The following is a 22,304-nucleotide window of genomic DNA, read 5'->3' on the forward strand; positions in this document are numbered from 1 at the left end:
AGGGTTTTTTTATCATGTACACATTTAACATTATTTTATAACTACTCATCCCCCTAAAAAGATGTTTCCACAAACCCTAAATTAAGCACATACTTGATCTATAGAGAAACAAACAATTGTGGTCACTTTATAGATTTACAAGGCGAATATCTCAGTGACTCTTTCTTTCTAGGGACTTCAGTATACATTCAAGTATGTGTCCCCCATGTTCAATTATGCCTTGTAGTCCAAACACCTAAGCTTTTCCATAAATATAGCTAATTGAGAAACAGATTGGCGTTATTTTTGATTCAAGTTTTATTCTCAAAAAGAAGCGTGTGTTCTTTTGTTTCTTAGGACAGTTGAGTATACATAAATAAGATTCTCCTATCTTAAAATGATGGTACAACTTAGTAGATGATTTAAAGACATAAAAGCACCTAGGTACAATTTGGTACCTTTCTCACTAATCTTTGACTCTTGTCACAGTTTAATCTATAATCTTGGCTTATCTTTGGACCCGAGAAAGATATAGTATCTAACTTGTCATGAACCATTTTTTTGGAACTTAAAGTTGTTTCAAGATTTATTCATAACTGTCATGACTAACAGTAAAGGACTTTGTGAAGTTTGTCTCAGGAACCTTGGCCAGCTGCTTCTGTTCATTAGCCTTTCTTCTTTCTGGAAGGATAAAACTTTAATATTTAACTAGCACTTTAACAGAGGGCTATTAATTTCCCATCTTAACATTCTGAGAGGTTCCCTTTTACTTTCTTTTGTCTCCTTTTTTCTTATAACAAAAACAAAAAGAGAGGGAAGAAAAGGGCAAATTGTAGTTATTCCATGCACATGTCCACAATGTGTATGGTGCTTCTTTTCAGGGGAAACCTTTTCTGAGCCTCTTTCTCAGCTTGCTATTAAAGCTTGGAGCTGGAAGAAAAGCTAATTTGCATTGAATAATTAAGATTATTCATTAACCACTGCCCTTTGGAGCAGTAGTTTGGAAGCTTGGCTTTTAATGTAGAGTCAGCCTGCATGTATCTTTTCCAGCACATAGAGCTTCAAACACATTTAAATAGAATATAGCAAGATGTCTGAAGTGAAAAACAGAGTGCCTTCGTCACATGCCGTGAACACAAATTTCATCTTTTCACTTCCCATTCATATTTCTCCGTTTTCTTTTTCTTGGTATATTTTATTTCCATTCAGTTCATTTCCTAAGTCTTGTACAGACTTAAATGTCTGGGCATTAATGCTGTCTCCAAAGTCTGTATTTACAAAATATGACTCTTTATTCTTCCTCTTTCCCCTTTTGTGAAGACAACATAAACTTAATTTATAGCCAGCATTTGTCTACTTGTTCAATTCAGCCAACCAATTTATCAGAAATTTATTAAGTGCCTAATATGGACAAGAAACAATGTTCTTTTTTCCCAGCACATTTTTTACCAATAAGCCTCTTTCAGTGACTGTGTATTACACCTTCTCCTCCTCCTCCCCCTCATTCTTCTTTGGAGAAGGTGTTTACTGCTCAACCCTGACATTTCATCCACCATCTTCCTTAGGCCTTCTGTTGTTTCTTCACTATTATAGTCAAAATATCTTTCCTTTGGTCTAAGGAAGAGGTTCTTAAATTTGTGTGTGCGTGTGCGTGTGCGTGTGCATGTGTGTGTGTAATGGACCTTTTTGTCAGCCTAGTGAGACCCATGGACTCCTTCTCAAAATAATTTTAAATGGATAGAGTAAGTGTGAAAAACATGCTCACGATAGAAAGAACAATACTCATTGTGAAGCCAGGAAAGTTCTCATTTTGTTTTAGCCAATTATTGCTAGTGAATGGGTACCTCTCAAATGGAGAGTATGCTTACTCAGACAATTGCAAGCCCTTTTATGCTGTTCCCAATTTGAGTTCCTGCCCCCCTGCCCCTTGCTCTCCATTGGCTAGATACAAGCTCCTGAACCTCCCACTTCATGTCCCTCTCTAAAAGCTCATTAAGCATGCGTTCTAACCTTTTACCTGATCAGAAGCCTGGTTCTGCTAGGTCACAGCTCTGATGAGAACCAGTCACCTCTGACTTACATTCTGCTATCATTCAAAGCTTTTCAATTCTGTGGAAACAGAATTCCTCTTTTTGTTTCCCACATAAAGATAAAAAAAAGGAAATGAATTCTGCTGAAATACAGTAATCAAAATTAAAAAAAAAATCCATGGACTCCAGGTTAAGAATCCCTGCTCTTTCTGTGTCGGAATTCTATTTTTTTTTCTTTATTGGTCCTTTGCGGAGATGGGGAAGCAATAAACAATTAAATCACTATAGCCAAAGAATTCTCTTATCTTTAAAGTTTTGTTGTCATTCATTAATTTTCTCTAAGCTAAACAGCTCCAACTTTTTAATCATTCCTCAGAAGACCTATTTTTAGCACTCTGATTTTAATTGTCCTCCTATCTTATCCAGTCTTTTACAACAGAAACCATAACTAGACATGGTAACAGGAGGCTTGATATTCCCTTCTACTATTTGTCTGCTGTGTCAGGTAGCTTCTCAGATGGGTCTATATGCCCACCACCTTCAAAATGCTTGTTTCTGAATGTTGAATGTTACTGTTAATGTAGTTTGGTGCTTTTATTGTATGCATATGTGTAGGAAAATCCTCCATAGATGGGACTGGATTCTCATCCTAGAAAAATCTAAGCAAAATATCCTCTAACCTGATAAATACTTTAGTCCTTTAAGAATCTGTCATTTTGTCCATATGGATACTCTCTCCATTACCGCAGACACCTTTTTGGCTTACTTAGGAGATGGTCTTCGAAAGTTAGCGCATGAAAACTTCAGCACCCTCTGACCAACAAAATTACAACCATAATATCAGCAGTGATATGTGATATGGGTGTGACTTGGAACAGATACACACACACACACACCACACCCTCCATACACACATATATATACATACACATATATGTACATATACATACATATAATCCTTTATTTTATATGTGTGTGTATGTGTGTGTGTATATATATATGTATATATATCTCACATGTAGAACAGGGTTTGTTGTCACCTACTCTTCGCTGGATTGACTCATTTGCTCTATGCTCCCTTCATATTAGCAAATCTAGGTTCTCAGAGACAGACTACACCACCCTGTTAAGTTCTAACTCCCTTGGGATTCTCTAATTGTCACTCTAGCTATTTAGCTCCCATATGATGAATTTGCTGTCCATACAACCAGTCATTCACAACGTAATGCATGCGCACAATGCATGGCATTTACCTAATTTGGCTCTCACAATGATATGCTTTTAGATCTTCAGCATAACTACCCAACAAAAAACAAGGCATCATGAATACTGATATGTTAAAGCAAATTCATTAATAATAAAATACATCACTACCCACATATAGATCTGGATCATACTCTTCTCCCAGTGCATTCAGTATCAGTGTTGGAGTAGACATTCAGAAAAAGGAAACTAGGAGAGAAACGCATGAAGAAGGAAAGTTCTTGTGTTTATTATGGTACTTCAAAAATCTGCACCACAGACATTCATGTTATGGTCCATTCAGGAACATAAGTAGCAAAAGAAAAAGTTACTTTGCTCATTACTTAATAGTTAGCCCTTACCACTCTTAAACTGGATAAATCTTCCTCTTCTACTTAAATATAACGTTTAGAAACCCTTTCCATTTACAATCACCTTTAGTAAGATTCTTAGAAAGTATTTTTTAAGTGAATAGGAGTTCTCTTTAAAACAGAAAACTCCCAAAGTTCATGAAACTGGCTATCCTTTGGCTCTACCAATCAGTTCATTCAGTTATTCATTTATATGGATGGTCACTGTTCAGTCAGAATGGAAATCCCAGAAACACAGTTCAGGTTGACTTTCTCAAACTGGGCGAACAAATCTAGCTTGCTCACTAGGATACCAGAGCAACTGCAAAGCTTAATATTTTTCCTTCCCAAGCTAGATGCTTCAGCAAGAAGAAGCAGACCATTGTGAGAAGTTTCGTTTCTCTCCAACTCAATAAAGAATGAAGGAAAATAGCTGTCAATGAAGCTGTTGACCAATATAGTCAGGGATCACTCAACTGAAGCTTTCTGTCTGCTGACTGCTTCTAAATGTCATAGTTCTGACAGCAGGTTCAGCCTCCTTCCCCTGTTTTCAATTCTACTCCTAAGGTTTTTATATCAGTTTCCTATACCCAGTTCTTTTCCCTAGTTCCTATGCCTTCAACGACTTAAATGAGAGGTTCTTGACTTTCAGTGACTTGCCTTTCACTTAAAAAGGCACAATGCCTCAAATTTCCCATATTAAATTAATATGCTATTTTCATTCATACCTCAGTCTCCGTATGTTTATAGAATTTCTAATTTTTTTAATATTTTACCCTTTTTAGTCATAATATGCAAATGAACTAAGGTACTATAATAGCTCAGAGTTCTAAAGTCTTTTAACACTGTCTTGAAACTATGTTTCTTTACCCTCGTATTCATCTGGTTTTTAATATATAAAAGTTTTTTCTCTGCATCTTTAAAACATCAAACTTCTCACATAAGTGAGCCATCATTCTCCATCATTCTCAAGGCAATCTGTGTCTTTGTATTTACACCACAGCTTATTTTTTTTAACCCAAATTGTCCAAATATCATTTCAAATCTGGATTTCTTCATACACATATAGTAACATCTTTTTTGTTTGTTTGTTTGTTTGTTTTTTGCTTTTTTGGCAGGGCAATTGGAGTTAAGTGACTTGCCCAAGGTCACACAGCTAGTACATGTGTCAGGTGTCTGAGGCTGGATTTGAACTCAGATCCTCCTGACTCCAGGGCCGGTGCTCTACTCACTGCGCCACCTAGCTGCCCCTACTGCGCCATCTAGCTGCCCCTAACGTTTTTTATTAAAACAATATTCTTTTTCTACATTTTTAGTACCAAAATGTTCATCCATAACAGAAATAATGTCTTAGATTCTTTTATATTTGATATGTCTTTCCCTTTACATAAAAATACTTTTTTTGCCCTTTCCATATGCAAAAGGCCTAAAAGGGATAGCATACGTTGCACTAGTAATCAGCCTTTCCAAACTTGTCTAGGCTTGCTTTCAGAAAAAAAGACCCATAGTGCACCACTAGGATATTCAAAAGCTTTAGGGCTTAAAGAACTTGCCAGAGCATATTTTTCATTAGCAAAGCCTTTAAGACTTCAGGGCTATCTCCATGCTATCATGAGCCATCACAGGAGGACTTCAGTCTGTATTCTATACGATAGAAATAGTGTTAGTCTTTATCTAAGAAGGTTTTTCTTATCTCCCTAACAATCTGATTATTCAGCATACTTTGTTGGTATGTATACCACGTATGAACAGCTCAGGAGGCAGTATGATGTAGTGGATAGATGGCCCACCTTAGAATCAGGAAGAGCTGTATTCAGGTCCTGTCTGTGACACATTTCACTGTTGTAGACATGAATAAGTCATTTAACCTGTGAGCGTCCAGAGGTAATGCTGTAAAATAATATGTTACAGACCATTTACCAATCTCCATAGGCAGAAGGGTGTTTCCAAACTAGGAATTCTACACACTAATCAAAACTCAGGTCTGGACCAAACAATTTAAAAAGCAAAACCCAGAGACACCAGAATAGTTTTTAAAAGGTAGTCACAGGGAACCAGAGGTCAGGTAGCATTATATTGAGGACTTGTGTGTATAACAAAATCACTATAAGGTGGTAGAGTAACTAACAAAGAAAAGACAGAACCTGTGCCTTCAAGTAGTCTTTAGGCTAGCTTGGAGTACAAACCACACACACACACGCACACACACACACACACACACACACATATGTTGCACATATATATATATATACATATATATATATATATATATACATACACACATATACGCATGCAAAATAAGATAATTATTCAATTGAAGATTGCAACGCGGTAGAATGTGTGTTTGTGGGAACTATACATAGAGTCAGGAGATGTGGTTTCAAATTCTGGCTCTGACACTCCCTCTGCAACCCCAGGTAGGCTTCCTACCCTGTCTCATCCACAATAACTCTATCTACAAAATGTATCTGATGAGACTTACGTTATTTATCTTGTAAGGCCACCATGAGAGAACCGCTTTGTAAACTTTTGAATTTCCTTAGAAAGATGTTAGTATCGTAGATTATTAACCTAAGCTCAACCCATTTATGGATGAGAAATTGGGCCTTTGAGTGATCAGTGGTTTTCTCATTCACATTTTGGAATACTGTGGAAACTTTTATACCCCTATAGAATGGGAATCTGTCCTGAGTTAAGCCCATATAATATGGTGGCACATCCCGGAACAGGTCTAAACTTCTAGGATGCTGCACAAGTCTACTGCTCCTCCCCACAGCAAACAGATGTACAATAAAATCAAGGCAAATTCCCCAACCCACTACACAGCTGGAAAAATCCCTCTGCTGGGGGCTGCTGGAGGCAATTAACATGCAAAATCAATTCTTCTTTTTCTTTCCCTCTGAGTACATAGTGTCTTGAATGATGAGCCCAGAATAAAACAGAGTGTCCCTCAGTATTTAAGAAAGAGCTATAGGGTGTGGCAAATCAACGTTGTACTCTTGAGCACAAAGGATTTTTCCCCTTGCTCTCACTTTCATTTCTTCTGTACATAGAATTTTTTTTTAAACAGCATTCCTCTAAAAATAAGTTAGGCACAATAGCAAGCAGGGCCCAATTTTTCAAAGCTGTTTGCCCACTCTCCCCTCCCCCAATGAGCATCTTCCTTCCATCTTCCCCCTCACCCTTTTTCCTCGCCACCTTCATCTTCCCCCATTCCCTCCTCCCCCTTCCGTTAGCTGTAATGACCCTGCAAACACCAAACGGCATTTGAGTGCATTAAGCTGCAAACTCTCTGGTGACATAGCAATTATAGCTCTGAAATAGATTTGGTGCGTCACGGAAGATAAGGGTTTTGAAAGTTTCTGTTGTGATTATAGCTTGTAACTCCCACAAATAATAGGCTTCAAAATAAGAGGCTGCCAACGGAGCCTTTGTGGCTTTGTCTCAGTGATGGCACGTAAATTGCTATTAATGTCCTAAGTGTACTTGAATATGCCAGTCTCTGGGATGTGGAGTTGGCTCAGTGTCTCTCTTTACATGGCATGTCATTGTCGGTCTGATAATCTGTGGTAATTGCTGTCTCTTGGATGGTCAGAAATGTGTTAGTGTATATGTCTTCCTGTGTAATAATAAAGAATTCAAAGATATGTGTGGTGGGAGCTTGCTTACATAGAGTATTACACGGGTTGGACTTTGTCTATGAACTCTTGCTAGGAGAGATCTCTGTGTATTCATTTTTTGTTTGTTTGCTTATAAGCTAGGCATGCGTATTACCTTTGTGTGTACTTTTTATGTACGCCATTTTTTGGTTAATATAGTCAAAGAAAAGCCAAATGTCATAAGAAATGAAATTGGGGCTGTATATTCATAGCTAGATCATTTTTGCTCAAGAAAAATATTTTTTTCTGAATTATCTGGATGTAATCACATAGGTATCTAGATTCTTTCCTATCCTTTAGAAGCCTTGTGATGTTTAGAAGCAGACCTATGGATCAGCACAAACTGTAGGAATGTGTGTTGATGGGTGTATGTAAGCACACATCTTCTCCCTCTGTAAGTACCTAGTAACATTCTCAATCTGTATATTAATTAGTTCATTGTTAATATGTATTCTAATAAAAGGCACCATGGCAAGGATGAGAGGAAGGTTGATGGATTTGGAATCAAGAATTTTTGACCTCAAAGTCTCTCTCCCTGACATCAGTGATGTGATCTTGGGCAAATCGCATAACCTGTCTGAGCTTTCAGCAAATTTCTAAGACACTAGATTCTAGCAGGGACCAAATTCCCAGACTAATGAAATCACCGGTCATTAAAATACTCTCAAGTCCCACGGGATCTACATTTGTGTTTGAGTTTGAAGTAATGATAGGCACAGGGTACATGTATTTAGGTACACATTAGTATCATTCTAGCTTTAGCTTTAGTTAGCTAAGTCAGGAGAACAAGATAGCCTGGGTACATCAGATAAACACAGAGACATTTTTAGAATGACCTCCACTAACTATGTTTGACCCATGCGCCAGTATATAACTATGGGAAGTAAAAACATTATATGCAGCTGCCCTGTTTTTACCTTTAATGGAAATAAGAAACTTGTTCCTGTCCCTTAGACAAGAATATAAACATCCTTTAGCCAATGTCGCATGGAAAATGAATTTCCCACTGCCCACCTAGAATTGGACTGTCCACGTCCCAAGTATGTTTTGTGCAGTTCTCATGGATGACTTTCCTTCTATTAAGTGATAGTATGATCTTGCCAGAATGTCAGCATCTCATGTTATTTGATCTGATGCAATTGAGATATCTTGACTGAGCAAACTTCATGTGATAAAAACATAGGTGCATTCCAAGAAGAGTTTAGCTTACTGGCTCTTGATGCTCTGGGATGAGTTCGGTAGCAAGGTAAATGAGGATCAGGCTCCTAACTTTACTACATGTCCATGAGACAAGGATGGTGTATTCCAATTTGCTAAACCGACCAGTTTCACCACCATTGCCTTATATAGAGATAATACACAGGAAGGGTTAAGATGACCTCAAATGAGGCATCAGCCTCATGAATAGAACACAAATGGGATAGTGTCCCATATGAAGTTGGCTTTCTTTGACTGGGTCAGGTTGTATCTTATGAATGGAAGATGGTAGGATCTCCCAAAGCATTTTTGTGGTCAGACCTGTGGTTCATGGCTTGCTCTTATACATCCCAGTTAATGATACTCTGGAGGTAAATTTAAGGACATATAACATCTGCCCTCAATCATGGAGCAGAAATGCAATCCTGAGAGCCCCAAATGTTTGATGATCATTTCCATAAAACTTCAACCAGGCAAGGCTGTAGATAGACACTAGATTGACAGTATGTCTCTAGCACATCAGCAAATCGTTTCTAGCTACAAACCGGCAACATTAAATACATACATATATACATACATGCATGCATTCATGCATTGATTCTGTTAGTGTTAATACGATTTAATTTTATATAATCAGCCCCTACTATTAGAGGATGGTTCATGGTCTTATAGATTTTTTTTTCATTTCAGCCCAATCAATAAGCGTTTAAGTACCCACAAGGTGCCAGACACTATGCAGTGTACTGAAGATACAAAGACAAACAACAGCCCCTGTATTCAAAGTGCTTACATACTATAATATATATTTAAAGATAAATGTATTAAGCAGGTGCAAAAATACTATGTGACAGCCAAGTAGAAAGGTTGTTGATGATGAGAAGAATAAGGAGAGGCTTCATGGAGAAGCCGCCCATTGATTTGAGCTTTCAATGTTGGCTAGAAGCAGGACCTCAACTAATCCAAGCTCCCCATCCCAAATTAGGTGTCATGGTCTAGTCTTGAGCTTAGATCAGTTTCATCAGCTAGGTCACACAGTGGATACAGCTCTGGACAATTGGGTTCAAATTCAGCCTCAGTCACTTAACCTCTCTATAACTTTCTTCATTTGCAAAATGAGGAAAATAATAGCACCTACCTCTCAGGGTTGTTGTAAGGATCAGATGAGATCATATTTTTAAAGCACTTTGCCAGTCTTGAAGTGTTATATACACGCTAGCTTTTATTAGATATAAAACTAAAGACTGAAGGAAGGTAAACATAGGAAACCCTAGGGAATGTTTTGCAGGCTAGCAAGCATGATTAAAAATAAAACTTTAAAAAATGTTTTAGGAATTTGCAATTTACCCATGATATTTCTTAAATGTACAGTTATTTGCATGTTGCCTCCCCCGTTAGATTGTAAGCTCCTTGAGGACCATTCTGCTTTGCCTTTCTTGGTAACCCCAGCACTTAGCTCATGCCTGAAATACAGTAGATGCTTAACAAATGCTTGTTATGAAGAACATTCGAGAATGTGTGTGAAATCAGTTAAAGATTTAGTTAAAGAGTAAGAAGTTAGGGAGTCCTGGGCCCCATTTTTTATACTAAAGGTACAGCACACTAAATAAAAGCAGACAGTATTTATATGCTTCATTTATACTGCTTTGAAACCTGGGATATAACTTCCAAATGGACTTGAACTTGGGCACGTTTAGGGTTTATTCAGAGCAAGGAGATAACCTGTGTAACTCTTACAGAGGAGGGACTTATGGATCTGTGGTGGAGTTGATTGACATAGGTAGCTAGGCTATTAGTAGTCAGAGGATGTGGCCCGGGGAGGGTCCTATCAGAGGATTCACTCATTTGTTGACTCATTCCTTCAGTACCAAATTCTGTCATACTCAAACCTTAGTGGATTGTTCTAGTCTTCTTTCCTAGCAGCCTTTCCTGCAGGAGCCCAAGCAACTGTGGTATTCTACCCTAACTTAGCTACAGCCATTGGTAGATTATAAGTACCCATGAAGATCATTTGATCATCTTAACAACGCTGGCTGAGAGAGATTAAGAGACTTTCCCAGGGTTACGCAGCTAGTAGGTATCCCAGTCAGGGTTTAAATTCAAGTCTTCCTGACTCCCAGTCCAGTTCACTCTCAGATGTCTTGTGGTTTCCAGTGCATTATGTGAACTCTTCATCATTTGCTTTCATCTCCTTCTCTAGTCATACATCCCTTTGCAGATATCATTCTCGCTCCTTGATAACACCCTGCAGTCTATGGATGGCCCTCATCTCTGTCCTTTACTCAGGGGTGACCTGTATTTGTCTGGCACACAGTAACAAAGGTTTGCCAAGCACTTGCTTCTCATTTTATCAAGGAAATGGAATCTTTGAAATATTAAATGACTTTACCAAGGTCACGCATCCAGTAGGTGCCAAAAGCAGAACTCAGATGTTGGTATCCTGACTCCAATTGCAAGATACTTTCCCATGTGCCCTATTAAAATTGCTTGATTCATTCATTAGAGGGAAGGATACCACTTGGGGGCATGGAACAGAGAATTTTTTTTTCTCTTCAGTCTACTGGACTGAAAGAGGAGATGAAAGCCCATTGGGATAGGGACGTCAGCAGCACTGCTCTGGCCAAAACCAGCGCGCTGGCATGTTCCTTGGTTATTTTCATTCTAAAGACATAGGGTACATACTTATGTGAACTAAGCTCTAGATTGACAGGTTCCATTGATGGCTCTTGGAGTGAGAGAAAAGTCAGGTGGCCAAGCCAAAAAGGCACCTACAGTTGACTCCTGGAAGCCTATCCATAGCACTAGGGTTTATAGTAATGTCTTTTGTTCCCTACTTAGTGCATACAATACTCTTCAAACTGATGGCCCCACATCATGGCAGACTGCGTTCCAGACTCAGTTCTCATGCTTGAGTATTGATGTCTTCTGCCCATTTACTTTCTTTTATTGAATCTTAACATCATTGGAATAGGGGAGGGTGGCAGAGGAGAGGGAGGGCAACAATATTCTTTGTCTTTCAAAGTTCCTGGGCAAGCGTTACTAATAGAAGTGGGTATCACAAAAGAGAAAGGTCTTAGGAGTATCTGAACTGAAATCTCCCCTGAGTTGGGAAAAACATGGATTCTGGGACTCTTTTTCCACTTTCCTGTCTATTTTTGCTGATGCCTCTCCCGTTGTCAAATGACTCTCTGTGTTTCTGTTGTTATTATTGCTTGCCAGCTCCACCATTACCTGGGTGATTTAGGGCCCTAGAGCACGTACACCCCCTCATTCACACCAAAGGCATCTCTGGTAATGGCATCTGGCCCATATGCAGATCCAGCTCCAGTCGGTGCTGACATCAGCCTGTTTGTGGCACCTCAGCGTCTTTCTGGGTTGCAAATGAGAGTTTCTTAGTGCCAGGCTAGCATAGGCTGTCACATCCAGTGATGGATTCTCTGCATCAACAGTGTGCTGCTAAGGTAAGCACAGGAGAAGAGCGGGAAAGGGAGGAGGAGACTAACAGATCTCAACCTCAGCCATCCTATTTAGTGTACAAGGTTAAATTGAAGCAGTTTTGGATCTACTTCTGAGGGAAATTTCAGCAAGTGACACCTGCTTCTTTCCAGAAAAAATGACCAGGGGAACATGGTGGTCACAGTAGACCGCTCTTCCATTCCCTCAGAACTTGTACATTGGGGCAAATTCAGTGCAATTCAATAGAATTTTTAAAATGCCTACTAGGTACTATACTGAGCAATGAGGATACATAGATCTACAAAATAACGTCTTTGCCCTCAAGAAGATTATACTCTGTTATGGGGAGGGGGTATAAAAGAGGATCTTGACATGTACATTGATAAATATGATAAAAGACAGAGTAAAACAGAGACAAAGCATTCTAAGAAATATTTAGCAGACTTAGAAAAACTCTAAATTTGGGGGATGAGAGGGAATCCTTATAAGGAAGGCTTCACGGTGGAGTTGGCTCCTGAGCTAAGTTTTAAAGGGAAAGACTTTTAAAGGCAGAGATGAGGAGAGAGTGCTTGCTAAGCAGCAGGGAATAGCCTTCAGGAAAACATGGAAGCAAGACATAACATGTTGAGTTCAGAGAACAGCTGGTAGTCCAATTTGGGCTAGAATGTTGGATACTCAAAAGAGACTAATATTGAATAAAGGTAGGAAAACAGATTGAAGCCAGATAAAGAGGAACATCAAGTGTCAGGCTAAGGCACAATGGATAGAGCCTGGAGTCAGGAAGACTCCTCTTTGTGAATTCAGATCTGGCCTCAGACATTTACTAGCAGTGAGACCCTTGGGAAGTCACTTCACTTTGTTTGCCTCAGTTTCCTGGACAAGGAAATGGAAAGCCATTGCAGTAAAACAAAGAAACAAAAAAACACAGAGTCAGGACTGAAAAACGACTCAACAACAACAAAAGAAATCATATATTATACTATTAGAAATAGGGAAGCCTTGAGTCTCGTGAGCAAGGGACTTATTCTGTTGGGCCTGTACCTTATAAGGAAAGATTATTGTGGTAGCATTGAGAAAAATGAGTTGGAACAAGGCAACCGACTAGCAGGCTTTTAACAATAGTTCAGGGAGGAGTTGGTAAGGGCCTACACTATGGTCTGGAAATAGGCCTTGGTTTCCCTATTTCTTCTTGTCTTTTCTTCTGTGTTATCTATTATTGTACTAATTGAGAGGTACTTTATATAGAAGATGTAAAGTTAGATACAAATCAACTTGTATTTTAAATATAATCAAAGACATTGTTATTTATAGGTACAATGAGGCATATTTAAAAACAATTACTACTTTATGAAGTAAATTCAATTCAGTTGTACCAACTGTATGTCAAGAAAATGTGTAAGGTACTGGGGTGGGGGGCGGGGTACTACAAGGACAAAAAAACCAAAACAGCCCCTGCCTGCAAGGAGCAGATATGCCATGAGGGGACACAACGTAGATACAGATTAATCTATACAGAAACAAATTCAGAGTAATTTGGGTAGCTCAAGGGAACGTGCTAAAGTTAGGGAACCAGGAAAGGCCTTTTGTATGTTTCAAAACTTGAAGGGAGTCAGAGGATTCTGAAGATGAGGAGGGAGGGGGTGTTTTAGGTATTGAAAACAGCCTGTATGGAGGCACCCAGGCAGGAAATAGTACTCTGTACTAGGCCAGTTTGACTGGGACATTGGCTAGGTGAGGGGTTAGAGGGAATAATGTGCAATCAACCTGGGAAGGAGAGGTCGGAGACAGACCATAGGGGGCTTTCAAAACCCAACAGAGGAATCATTTGTATTTTTTTTGTAAACCAGAACTTCTGTATGGTTATTGTTGCATTTTACCCTAAAAAGACTTCTCATCTAAAGATCTCATTTAATCCATTCCCTTCCTTTTCCAGATGAGGAAACGGAGGCCCAGAAAGCTAAAGAAACTTTTCTAAAGTCCCAAAGGAGGTTTAAGCCTCCAAGACAGGATTTCAACCCATGTCTTCTGATTCTAAATCTCTCCACTGTGTCCTCATTTCATTCTGTCTTTTCACTCAGTGTGAGTCTTTCACTGATCTAAGCTACAGGCTTACTAAGGCCCTAGAAATAAGGAAGAGGAATAAACATTCATTAAGCCCTCACTCACTGTGGGCCAAGCACTGTGCTAAGGGCTTTTACAAATATCCTCTCATTTGATTCTTATAAGATACCTCGGAGGTAGTTGCTATTATTATTGTCATTTTACAGCTAAAGAAACTGAGGCAGGCACAGTTGAAATGACTTCCCAGGGTCACACTGTGTTTGAGGCTGGATTGGAACTCATGTCTTCGTAGCTCCGTGCCCACTCTAGCCACTGTTCTACCAGCTGCTTCTATTCATTCCTCCCTGGCAGAATTACTAAATTCAATCCAAAAGCATCGTGACTCCACCTTGGGAATCATGTGGAAGATACGCCGGACACATCTTGGGCTGCACATTAGCTTTCTAACTCCTAGCCCTCGGTGTAGTGTTTGGCACAAGCATTTTAAAAACTTAGCATGTCCCTGGGGGAGCGTGTGATTTGCATCTGAAAATAATGTGGGTGTTGTGAGGGGGCCAGGGTAGAGAAGAGAAAAGAAAAACCCTCAAACCTTCTCCCCCCACCACTCCTAACCCCCACCATGCCATTGTTCACGGGAGTATCTCTGGCTCCTCTTGCATTCAAAGATAAATAAATGCACAAAGGCCGAGCTCCCCACTTAATATTCACCCACAGTCCAGGAAAAGGGAAGGAATTGCTCCCTAGGGTTAACATGGCAGTAAGCAAGGTCAGCTGTTTCCCAAGACTGTGCATCATCTGAAAGTCTTAACATGAAAGCTGGGATGATACGGCCAGCACAACCTTTGTGATTTATAAGAAATCCAGTTAACTCGTTTTTTTCTTGGGGTTTGTGATCTTGTGGGACTTTTATCAACAGTGACATGCAGGCATCTAACTTCTTCTAAAAGACCCCCAGAGAAGGGAACTGGGCAATATTTCCTGGTATTAGAAGCATTTTACTAGGAGGAACTGCTTTGGACAACAGTGTCCAGAATTTGGCAAGGGATTCAGAGCCATTTCTGGAATGTATTATCGTGGGGGTGTTTGTTTTGTTACAATATTTCCTTATTATTTCATCTTTACATTTTCCGTTGAAACAATCAAAAATGCTTCTTCTAATTGCTTTCAACTGAATCCCTGTGCTGGCTACCTATGATCTCTGTTCATCTAAAAGTTGTCATGGGCACCTACCTTGGTGTGGCTTGAAAATAGACTTTTAAAGGGAAGGGTCTTATTCATAGACTGTTGTTTGAGTGTGTATTGCTGTAGAGACAGCTGACTTAGGTTGTTAGAAGGGACAAAGCCTTTTAGGTGAATATCATTTTTCTTACTGAAATTATACGTAGCTCATCTTCTTTACTATAGAATCCAATCTAACACACTGGGGACCTACTATGGACAAAATAACTTGATGGGTCGTGGGGATACAAAATGAAAGAACCCCTGTTCCCACCTAAGTCTCTTATATCATCCTGGGAGAATTCAATGTGATTCAGGCAGAAGGTCTGGGTTTAAATGCCAGCTCTGCCACTTATTAAGTGGGTAATTCACTCAACTTGTCTGGGTATTAATTTCTTCATTTATAAATTGAAATATTTGGACTTAATCTCTAAGGTCCTTTCTCCTTATAAATATATGATCTTGTGTACAAAGATAAATCTGTAAGTCTGCAAGCAGTTATTAAGCACCTACTGCATGCCAGGCACTCTCCTAGGTGCTAGGGATACAAAGATGAAACAGTCCCTGCCCAGAAGGATCTTGCATTCTGAATACAAGCTGATCTGTGGAGGCACAGGATCTAAGAACTGGCTGGGTTAGCAAAGGCTTTCTTTCCATGAGAGGAGGGCATCTGAGCTCAGCTTGAAAGGAAGCTAGTGAATCCAAGTGGGTGCATTCCATGCATGGGAGATGAAAAAAAGGAATGCCAAGTTTGGGGAACAAGAAACAGATAAGTATGGCTGGAATGTGAAGTTTGTGGTGGGGAGTGGTGTGAAAAAATGTCTGGCAAGGTCCCCTGAAGTTCTGTTGCTCAGACCATGGAGCCATTAGAGCTTCTTGAGCAGGAGCAGCACAGCATGGTTAGACTTGAGCTTTAGGAAGATTATCTCCAACCCACCCACCTCAAACTTGGTGGGAAAATAAAATGCAATCATGTAAGTGGAAGCACTTTGAAAATCACATTCGTTACAAGTGCAGGTTGTTGTGATTTCATACAAAGACTAAACTCGGCGGGGGGAGGGTTTGAAATCTACATTTTATCTAAGAGAAAAGAAGAACAGTGATGGGGGGGGTGCCTTAATGGCTGAACCATTGGTGAGGTGAAGAAAGGAGACCCCAGATCACAGAAGGGCTGATTTGTTTTTGTTCTTTCATTCCAGGCTAATGGAGGTTGGCAGGATGCTACTACCCCTTCATCAGTGACCTCCCCTACAGAAGGCCCTGGCAGTGTTCACTCTGATACCTCCAACTGATCTCCCAGCAATTGCATCCCCAACTGACCTCTTGCCCCAAATGGGGGGCGGGGGCAGGAGGGAGGGTTTCTCTCCCCAACGCTGAAGCAGTCAGACTGGAGGTCGAAGCAATCAGCAAACACAATAAGAGTCTCCTTCTCTTCTCTTCTTCGGGATGCTATTTCAGCCAATCTGGACACTTCTTTCTACTCTCTTCCCTTTCTTTTCTGGGTAGAAGCCACCCCTTCCCCCTGCCTCCAGCTGTCAGCCCTGTTTCCTCCATCCTCCCTGCACCTTTCCCTCGCCCCACGGCCTCTGCTACATCACTGAAGGATATTTTCAACAGTTAGAGGAATTTAAAGAGGAGAAAAAAGACAAATTACAAAAAAAACATTAATAAACGTGTTTGTACATTTTCATGCTGGTGGTTTGAGGAGCCAAATTTACCTCACTCCTAGACTAACAGGCAACCCTTCTTCTCTTTCAGTGTTTCTTGTATTCACACTACCTCTTAGCAGGAAGACGCCACATTGCCCTCCCCATTCCACATGCCCCTCTGCCCACTGCCCTTGGTCTTCCATTTCTGGGAGCAATTCTGAATCAGAACAGCATCCCCTTCATTCTCCCCTATCCCAGTGACTCTTGGGCGAACCACCATAGATGGGTTTATAATGTTCCCTTATTTCCAGTAATCGTTCTGACAGGTAGTTTATCAGTGCTGCCTGCCCAAACACTAGGGAATTGGGCAGCAGGGTAGGGGAGGCAGAGAGTGGGAAGAGACAGAATTCCTGTGTGCCTTCTCTCCCCCCTACAAAAGCTCTTGATTTCTGAGGCACGGTTCATGGAGAACATTCAACAAACCATAAGTATTCATTAGTCCCTCACTGCATGTCCAGCTTAGGTTAGGCAAGGAAAAGGGAAGGAAATAGAAGGTCCTTGCCCAGAAAGTCTTCAACCAGCTCTTCCTCCATTCACCCACTCCCGAAACCTGCTTCTACATCACACAGAGATACTTAACATAAGTAACCCTAACACTATGCATGTGGTGAGATAAAGAGAGAAGAATCATAAGCTCTGAGTCAGGGTCATTGTTAGAAGAAATAGGAGGCAAAGGACGGGGAGTTTCAGGACCACCAACTACATTGTTGATGGGAAGGGCAGGAACGAACAAGAAAAGAGGTAATATTTCTAGTGGAAATTATTTCCATTCCCATCACTACTAAAGCTGTCAGAAAGCCATATACAGTACCTACAATGTCTATAGTGGACTTGTCTTTTATTTTAGGCATATCATACCAATTGCCAAGTTTCATAGATCACTCTATCCTTGTCTCTGAACCTTTTGCTATAGAAGAGAACAGAACACATGGCACATTGCTAATTATTGGCCTAGTTTGAACTATAATCCTGAGGGCATTGTGGAAGGAGGAGTCAGAATTTCTTATTGAGTTCATAACAGTAGTTTCTATCCCCTGGGCACATGTAAGAGAGAAGCATTTGTTCTTAGCAGGGTATTTTCTAGCATCCCCTAAGCAGTCAGGCATTAACAATTTTCATAGCCAACTATGCAAGCAATGAAGCTGCAACCCTGTCCCTGACGAAATAGAAGGTGGCAAAAATGTCTTAGGGCCTCAATTTTATTATCTGTAAATGGGGAGAGTTATGCCTACCTCGCCAAGAACGTTGTAAGACTTCAATGTATATACATATATGTATATATTTTAGAACACAGTTTTGAGATCCTTGGATCAAAGCAACTCTTGGGTCTACCGAGTCTTGTTTGCCCTCTAGTTGTCTCTACTTGCTCCCTCTAATATATGTGTAAAGTGATGATCTCTTGGCATAAACTAGCCTATGCTATGTAGGTGAAATAAAGAGCTTTATTGCTCTAATTATTGCCATCATCGTAATTTAGAAAGAAAGGCCATTTTCTAGCTTGAGCTACTGTTTTTAAGTTAACTGATGGGGTTTGCGTGTTTCTACTGCCTTGAACGTGAGTCCAATATAAGACATTGTTAAGTACTTTTGGAAATAGCCTGCCCACAGTCACCCACCACACTCAGCATCCTCTCATTCGGACACTTTCCAGTTAGATGTCAAAGTTCTGGGGATGAGGACAAGCATTTTCAGAATGCATCTGGTCATTACCATGCTATGGCACTGTGAAAATGAATGAAAGCTCTTCTCTTCAGGAGGGAAATTCGTGCCCTCCTCCCCCCCCCCCCCGCATAAGAAACTCAGAATATCTAAGTTGTAAGGAAGTTTAAAATTAACTTACTACAGGTACAGGTATGCCTTGAGGACAAATAAACAGGTTTTAATGAAATAGAAAGAGAATTAATCTGATGGATCTAAAGATTCAAATTTGTGGTGGGAAGGTACTCAATAGGTCTGTAAGAGCATCATTCCCTGTTCTGTGTCATAGAGCCCTAAGTGAGGCTTCTCATGGACAGTACTGTTATTGTTAGGATCAATGGGAGGTGGGTTCTGTATTAGCAGCAGTAGCACCCCACCTCTACCTGATTTAATAACATCAGAGTCAAATCCTATGCTTTGGGCAGAATAAAAGGGTGTGGTTACTACCAAAAGGATTCCTATTCTCCTGAGGACAATAAGATCCTAATCCATCCTAGACCTTCAGGCCCAGATATGTATGATGATCATAAGCAAGTGGGAAGAAAAACTGAGCAGAGCCTCATTCCCATGTACTATTTCTCCCACACCTTTCATTTGTACTTTGTTCTACTCTCAAAACATCTCCCACATTACACTCTTCACTTTATTGCCCATCTCTCCATCCCACTCCTTTGGGAAGATTTCAAGTCCACCAACACACCACTACGCCACCATCATGGCAGCCAAGAGAGCTCTCTCACTGTTGGGTAAAGCAGGAGCTCAGCAAAAGGATAGGTTTGGGCGTGGCAGTGCCTCCTGAAATGGAACACTCATCCAATCCATAGTCAGACAGCCACTCAGGCACCATTTCTGTCCCTAGATCCTTCATTTTCTAGGGGAAGTAGGTGCCCTTAATTTTTCCTGGCAGCAGATTATCCCTGAAAAATGATTTGCCAGAGCTTTGGTTTACTTACCCTGTTCATAATGCCCTCCTTTCATCTCCCTTTTCCTTCCCTTATGTAGTTATTGACTCCTTTGAAGTATTTTTGCCAACTTACATCTTTTAATTTGCTTTTTCTTTTGTCTATGATGATCATTCTTTCCTACTTGCCTTTTCTCACACCCATCCCTCTATTTTTTTTGCTTCTGCTTTTTTCTTTTTCTGCCCAGAAAAACCTGACTTCGATACCAAAAAAGAAAAAAACTGCAGAAACTCAAATTAAAAAAAAACTTAAAAAAACTTTAAAAAATTCTCGACGATTCTTTCAGCTTTATTAACATTTTCCATTGTTTCTTGCGACTTGTGTCTCGTTCTTTGTAGTATTGAATATGAACATTTGATAATGAATGTTCTTGTATATTCAGATAAAGAAAAAAAACCAAAAAAGCGGTCTGAATTTAATAGTGTTTATAATAAAAATTTTAAAAATGACCCTCATAGCACGCAAAACAGGCTGGGGAATTGCCCCTCTTCTTTCTGTGACAATGCGCATCATTCCTGCATTTGTTTCTAACACCGAACTACCTACATTCATCATTTCCCCCATTTTTCTTTTATTTTCTTGCATTTGTGAATTAGTTCAAGAATGCTAGAAAAGTGTCGAGTTGTGCACATCCATTTCCTGTTTCACAATGTTTAAAAGTGACAGTAATTCATTTTGTAAACTAAAAAGAAAAGTTGGAATAGTGAGCATAATAGGTACATCCTAACACATTATGTTTATTAACTTTGAGACCCAGAAGTAAATTCTTTTCTTTTATTTTCCTATTCCTTAAAAGATACAAACAAATCATTACTTTTTTGGTTTTGTATTATTTTTGGTTTGCTTATTTTGGGGGCTATTTGATTATTGTGGTTTTTTTTAATTGTCCAGACTATGACCTTGTCTTTTTTATTCCTTTAAATATATATACCAGGTGATGTGAAAAGATGAAATCAGTAGACTAGTTTTGTTTGTTTGTTTGTTTGTTTTTTGGGTTTTCTCCTGTACTTTAGAATTCTCAAAAAGCTAAGACAAATCTATCAAAGATGTTGCTTTGCTCACCTACATTTTTTAAAGTATGTGGTGCTTGTAGCTGGGGAAAAATTAGTGACCTGAGCTCTTCACTTGGCTATGGGAAAATGGCAGGGATGAAGCCATGAAATGTTTGTGGTGCCATGGATATAGTTTCTGCCTGGGTTGATACCGAGTGCCATAAATGTTTACTTTCTATTCTGTCCACCTGATTAATAACAACATTCCACAGCCACCTAGTCTTGCCCTTTCAGTGAAATTTACTACAATTTGCAGGTCAACTTTGGGCTTGACCTGCATTGGGAGCAGTATTGGACTAGCATTGGCCATATTTGGTGTAGCTTCCATCTTAACCATCTGGTTCTTTTGGTTTGATTTGAAGGGAGAAAAGAAGCTGAAATGTGACAATTTGAGCCTAAATGCTCACTTGGGTTAGTATCATGTGAAAGAGGGTAATGATTGTCTTATTTAGCCAGGGCTCATGCTTAGACATGGTCTACAAGGATTGCAGAGCATTAGGGAGGGCACATATATCCCCCTCAATTTGGGAATTCATGTTTAGCCATGGTAGAATTGGAGTCTTCTAATTTTTGCCCCCCTCTCCCTTTCCCCGTAGCCCATGACCACTGGCCTGCCCTAAGAAATAAAAAGCAGCTCATCTGGGGCTAACAATTAATGCCTGGTGAGTCTTCGTTGATGTTATCTTGACTTCAGTTTGATTGGCTACCCAGGTATCTCAGTGGGATAAAGCAAGCTGGTTAAAATGCCAATAAATAAAAGTGGGCTGGTAAATTGTTACTTGCAAGGCTGACTGAATTGGAATATTTTTATTCACTGGTGGATAAAAAGAATTGAAATACATTGATTGGAAAGGAACTCTTATCAGACCAAGGACTCCTGAAGTCCTTGGAACCCAAGCAAGGAGAGTATGAAGAAAGTGTAAATTCTGTGGAGCAACCCTTTAGGAAACTGCCCCGGCTAAACACTTGTATTGCTGTTTTTAGATTATAGAACATGACCAACTTTTCACATCACCATTCAATTTCAATTTCTAGCTCAAAGCTTTCTGGAGTCTTTTGGTTTTCATAAGCCTTCTCCCACCCCTTATTATTAAAATAAATGAAATAACTCCTCCCTATCTCTCTTGCTACCCCTTTTATTGCCTTTCCCTTATAAAAGTTTTCAAGTTGTTTTGAAATGCATTCTTTTGGTTGTTGGTTTTGTTCACCCCCTCCCCATCCCCAAGCCTCCTTTTCTTATAATTCAGAGTATGAAACCTGCAAAGCTCAGCTTGGTTTTGATTTTGAAAGTTTAAGCTTTTTCTGCTTCTGTGAGAGCACAGGCCTCTGTCCTTTTGATTCCAACTGAAACTTTTGTGTTCTCTAATGATACTAACAAGGTGTAGGTTTTACAGTCTCCTAATTTGTACTGGTAATGCATATTCCAAATAAATAGTTTCTTTTGTTGCAAAAAAACCCAACCAACCACCTTGTTGTTCTTGTCAATTTCTTCCCTTCCCCTACCTCTTTATGGACCACTAAAAGTCCTTGGATATTCTGGCTGCCTTTCTCAAATTCGACTGTCTGCAGACTACTCCCTGGAGTCAAAAGACTGTCCCTGCTTTTGATAATAATAATCTGGTGACTCTTTCCCTTGGGTAAATAAGTCACTCTAACTGTTATCAAACAGGGCCTACCACCATATCCGTGTACTG

At 39.8% G+C, this 22,304-nt stretch overlaps 1 protein-coding gene across 3 annotated transcripts in view; it reads left to right on the forward strand.

Annotated features, from left to right (window-relative positions):
* PBX1 (PBX homeobox 1) overlaps window positions 1-22,065 on the forward strand; it is a 329,301-nt gene extending 307,236 nt beyond the window's left edge. For 2 of the 3 annotated variants that reach the window (XM_036754029.1, XM_036754028.1), the window contains exon 10: window positions 16,389-22,065. In XM_036754029.1, the coding sequence (XP_036609924.1) occupies window positions 16,389-16,481 (93 nt within the window). In that variant the 3' untranslated portion in view covers window positions 16,482-22,065. The remainder of the gene's footprint in view (window positions 1-16,388) is intronic. The other variant, XM_036754030.1, reaches the window with a different exon arrangement.
* The last annotated feature ends 239 nt before the right edge of the window (window positions 22,066-22,304 follow it).

This window comes from Trichosurus vulpecula, chromosome 4, assembly GCF_011100635.1.
Source record: "Trichosurus vulpecula isolate mTriVul1 chromosome 4, mTriVul1.pri, whole genome shotgun sequence".
In the NCBI taxonomy this organism is placed as follows: Eukaryota; Metazoa; Chordata; class Mammalia; order Diprotodontia; family Phalangeridae; genus Trichosurus; species Trichosurus vulpecula.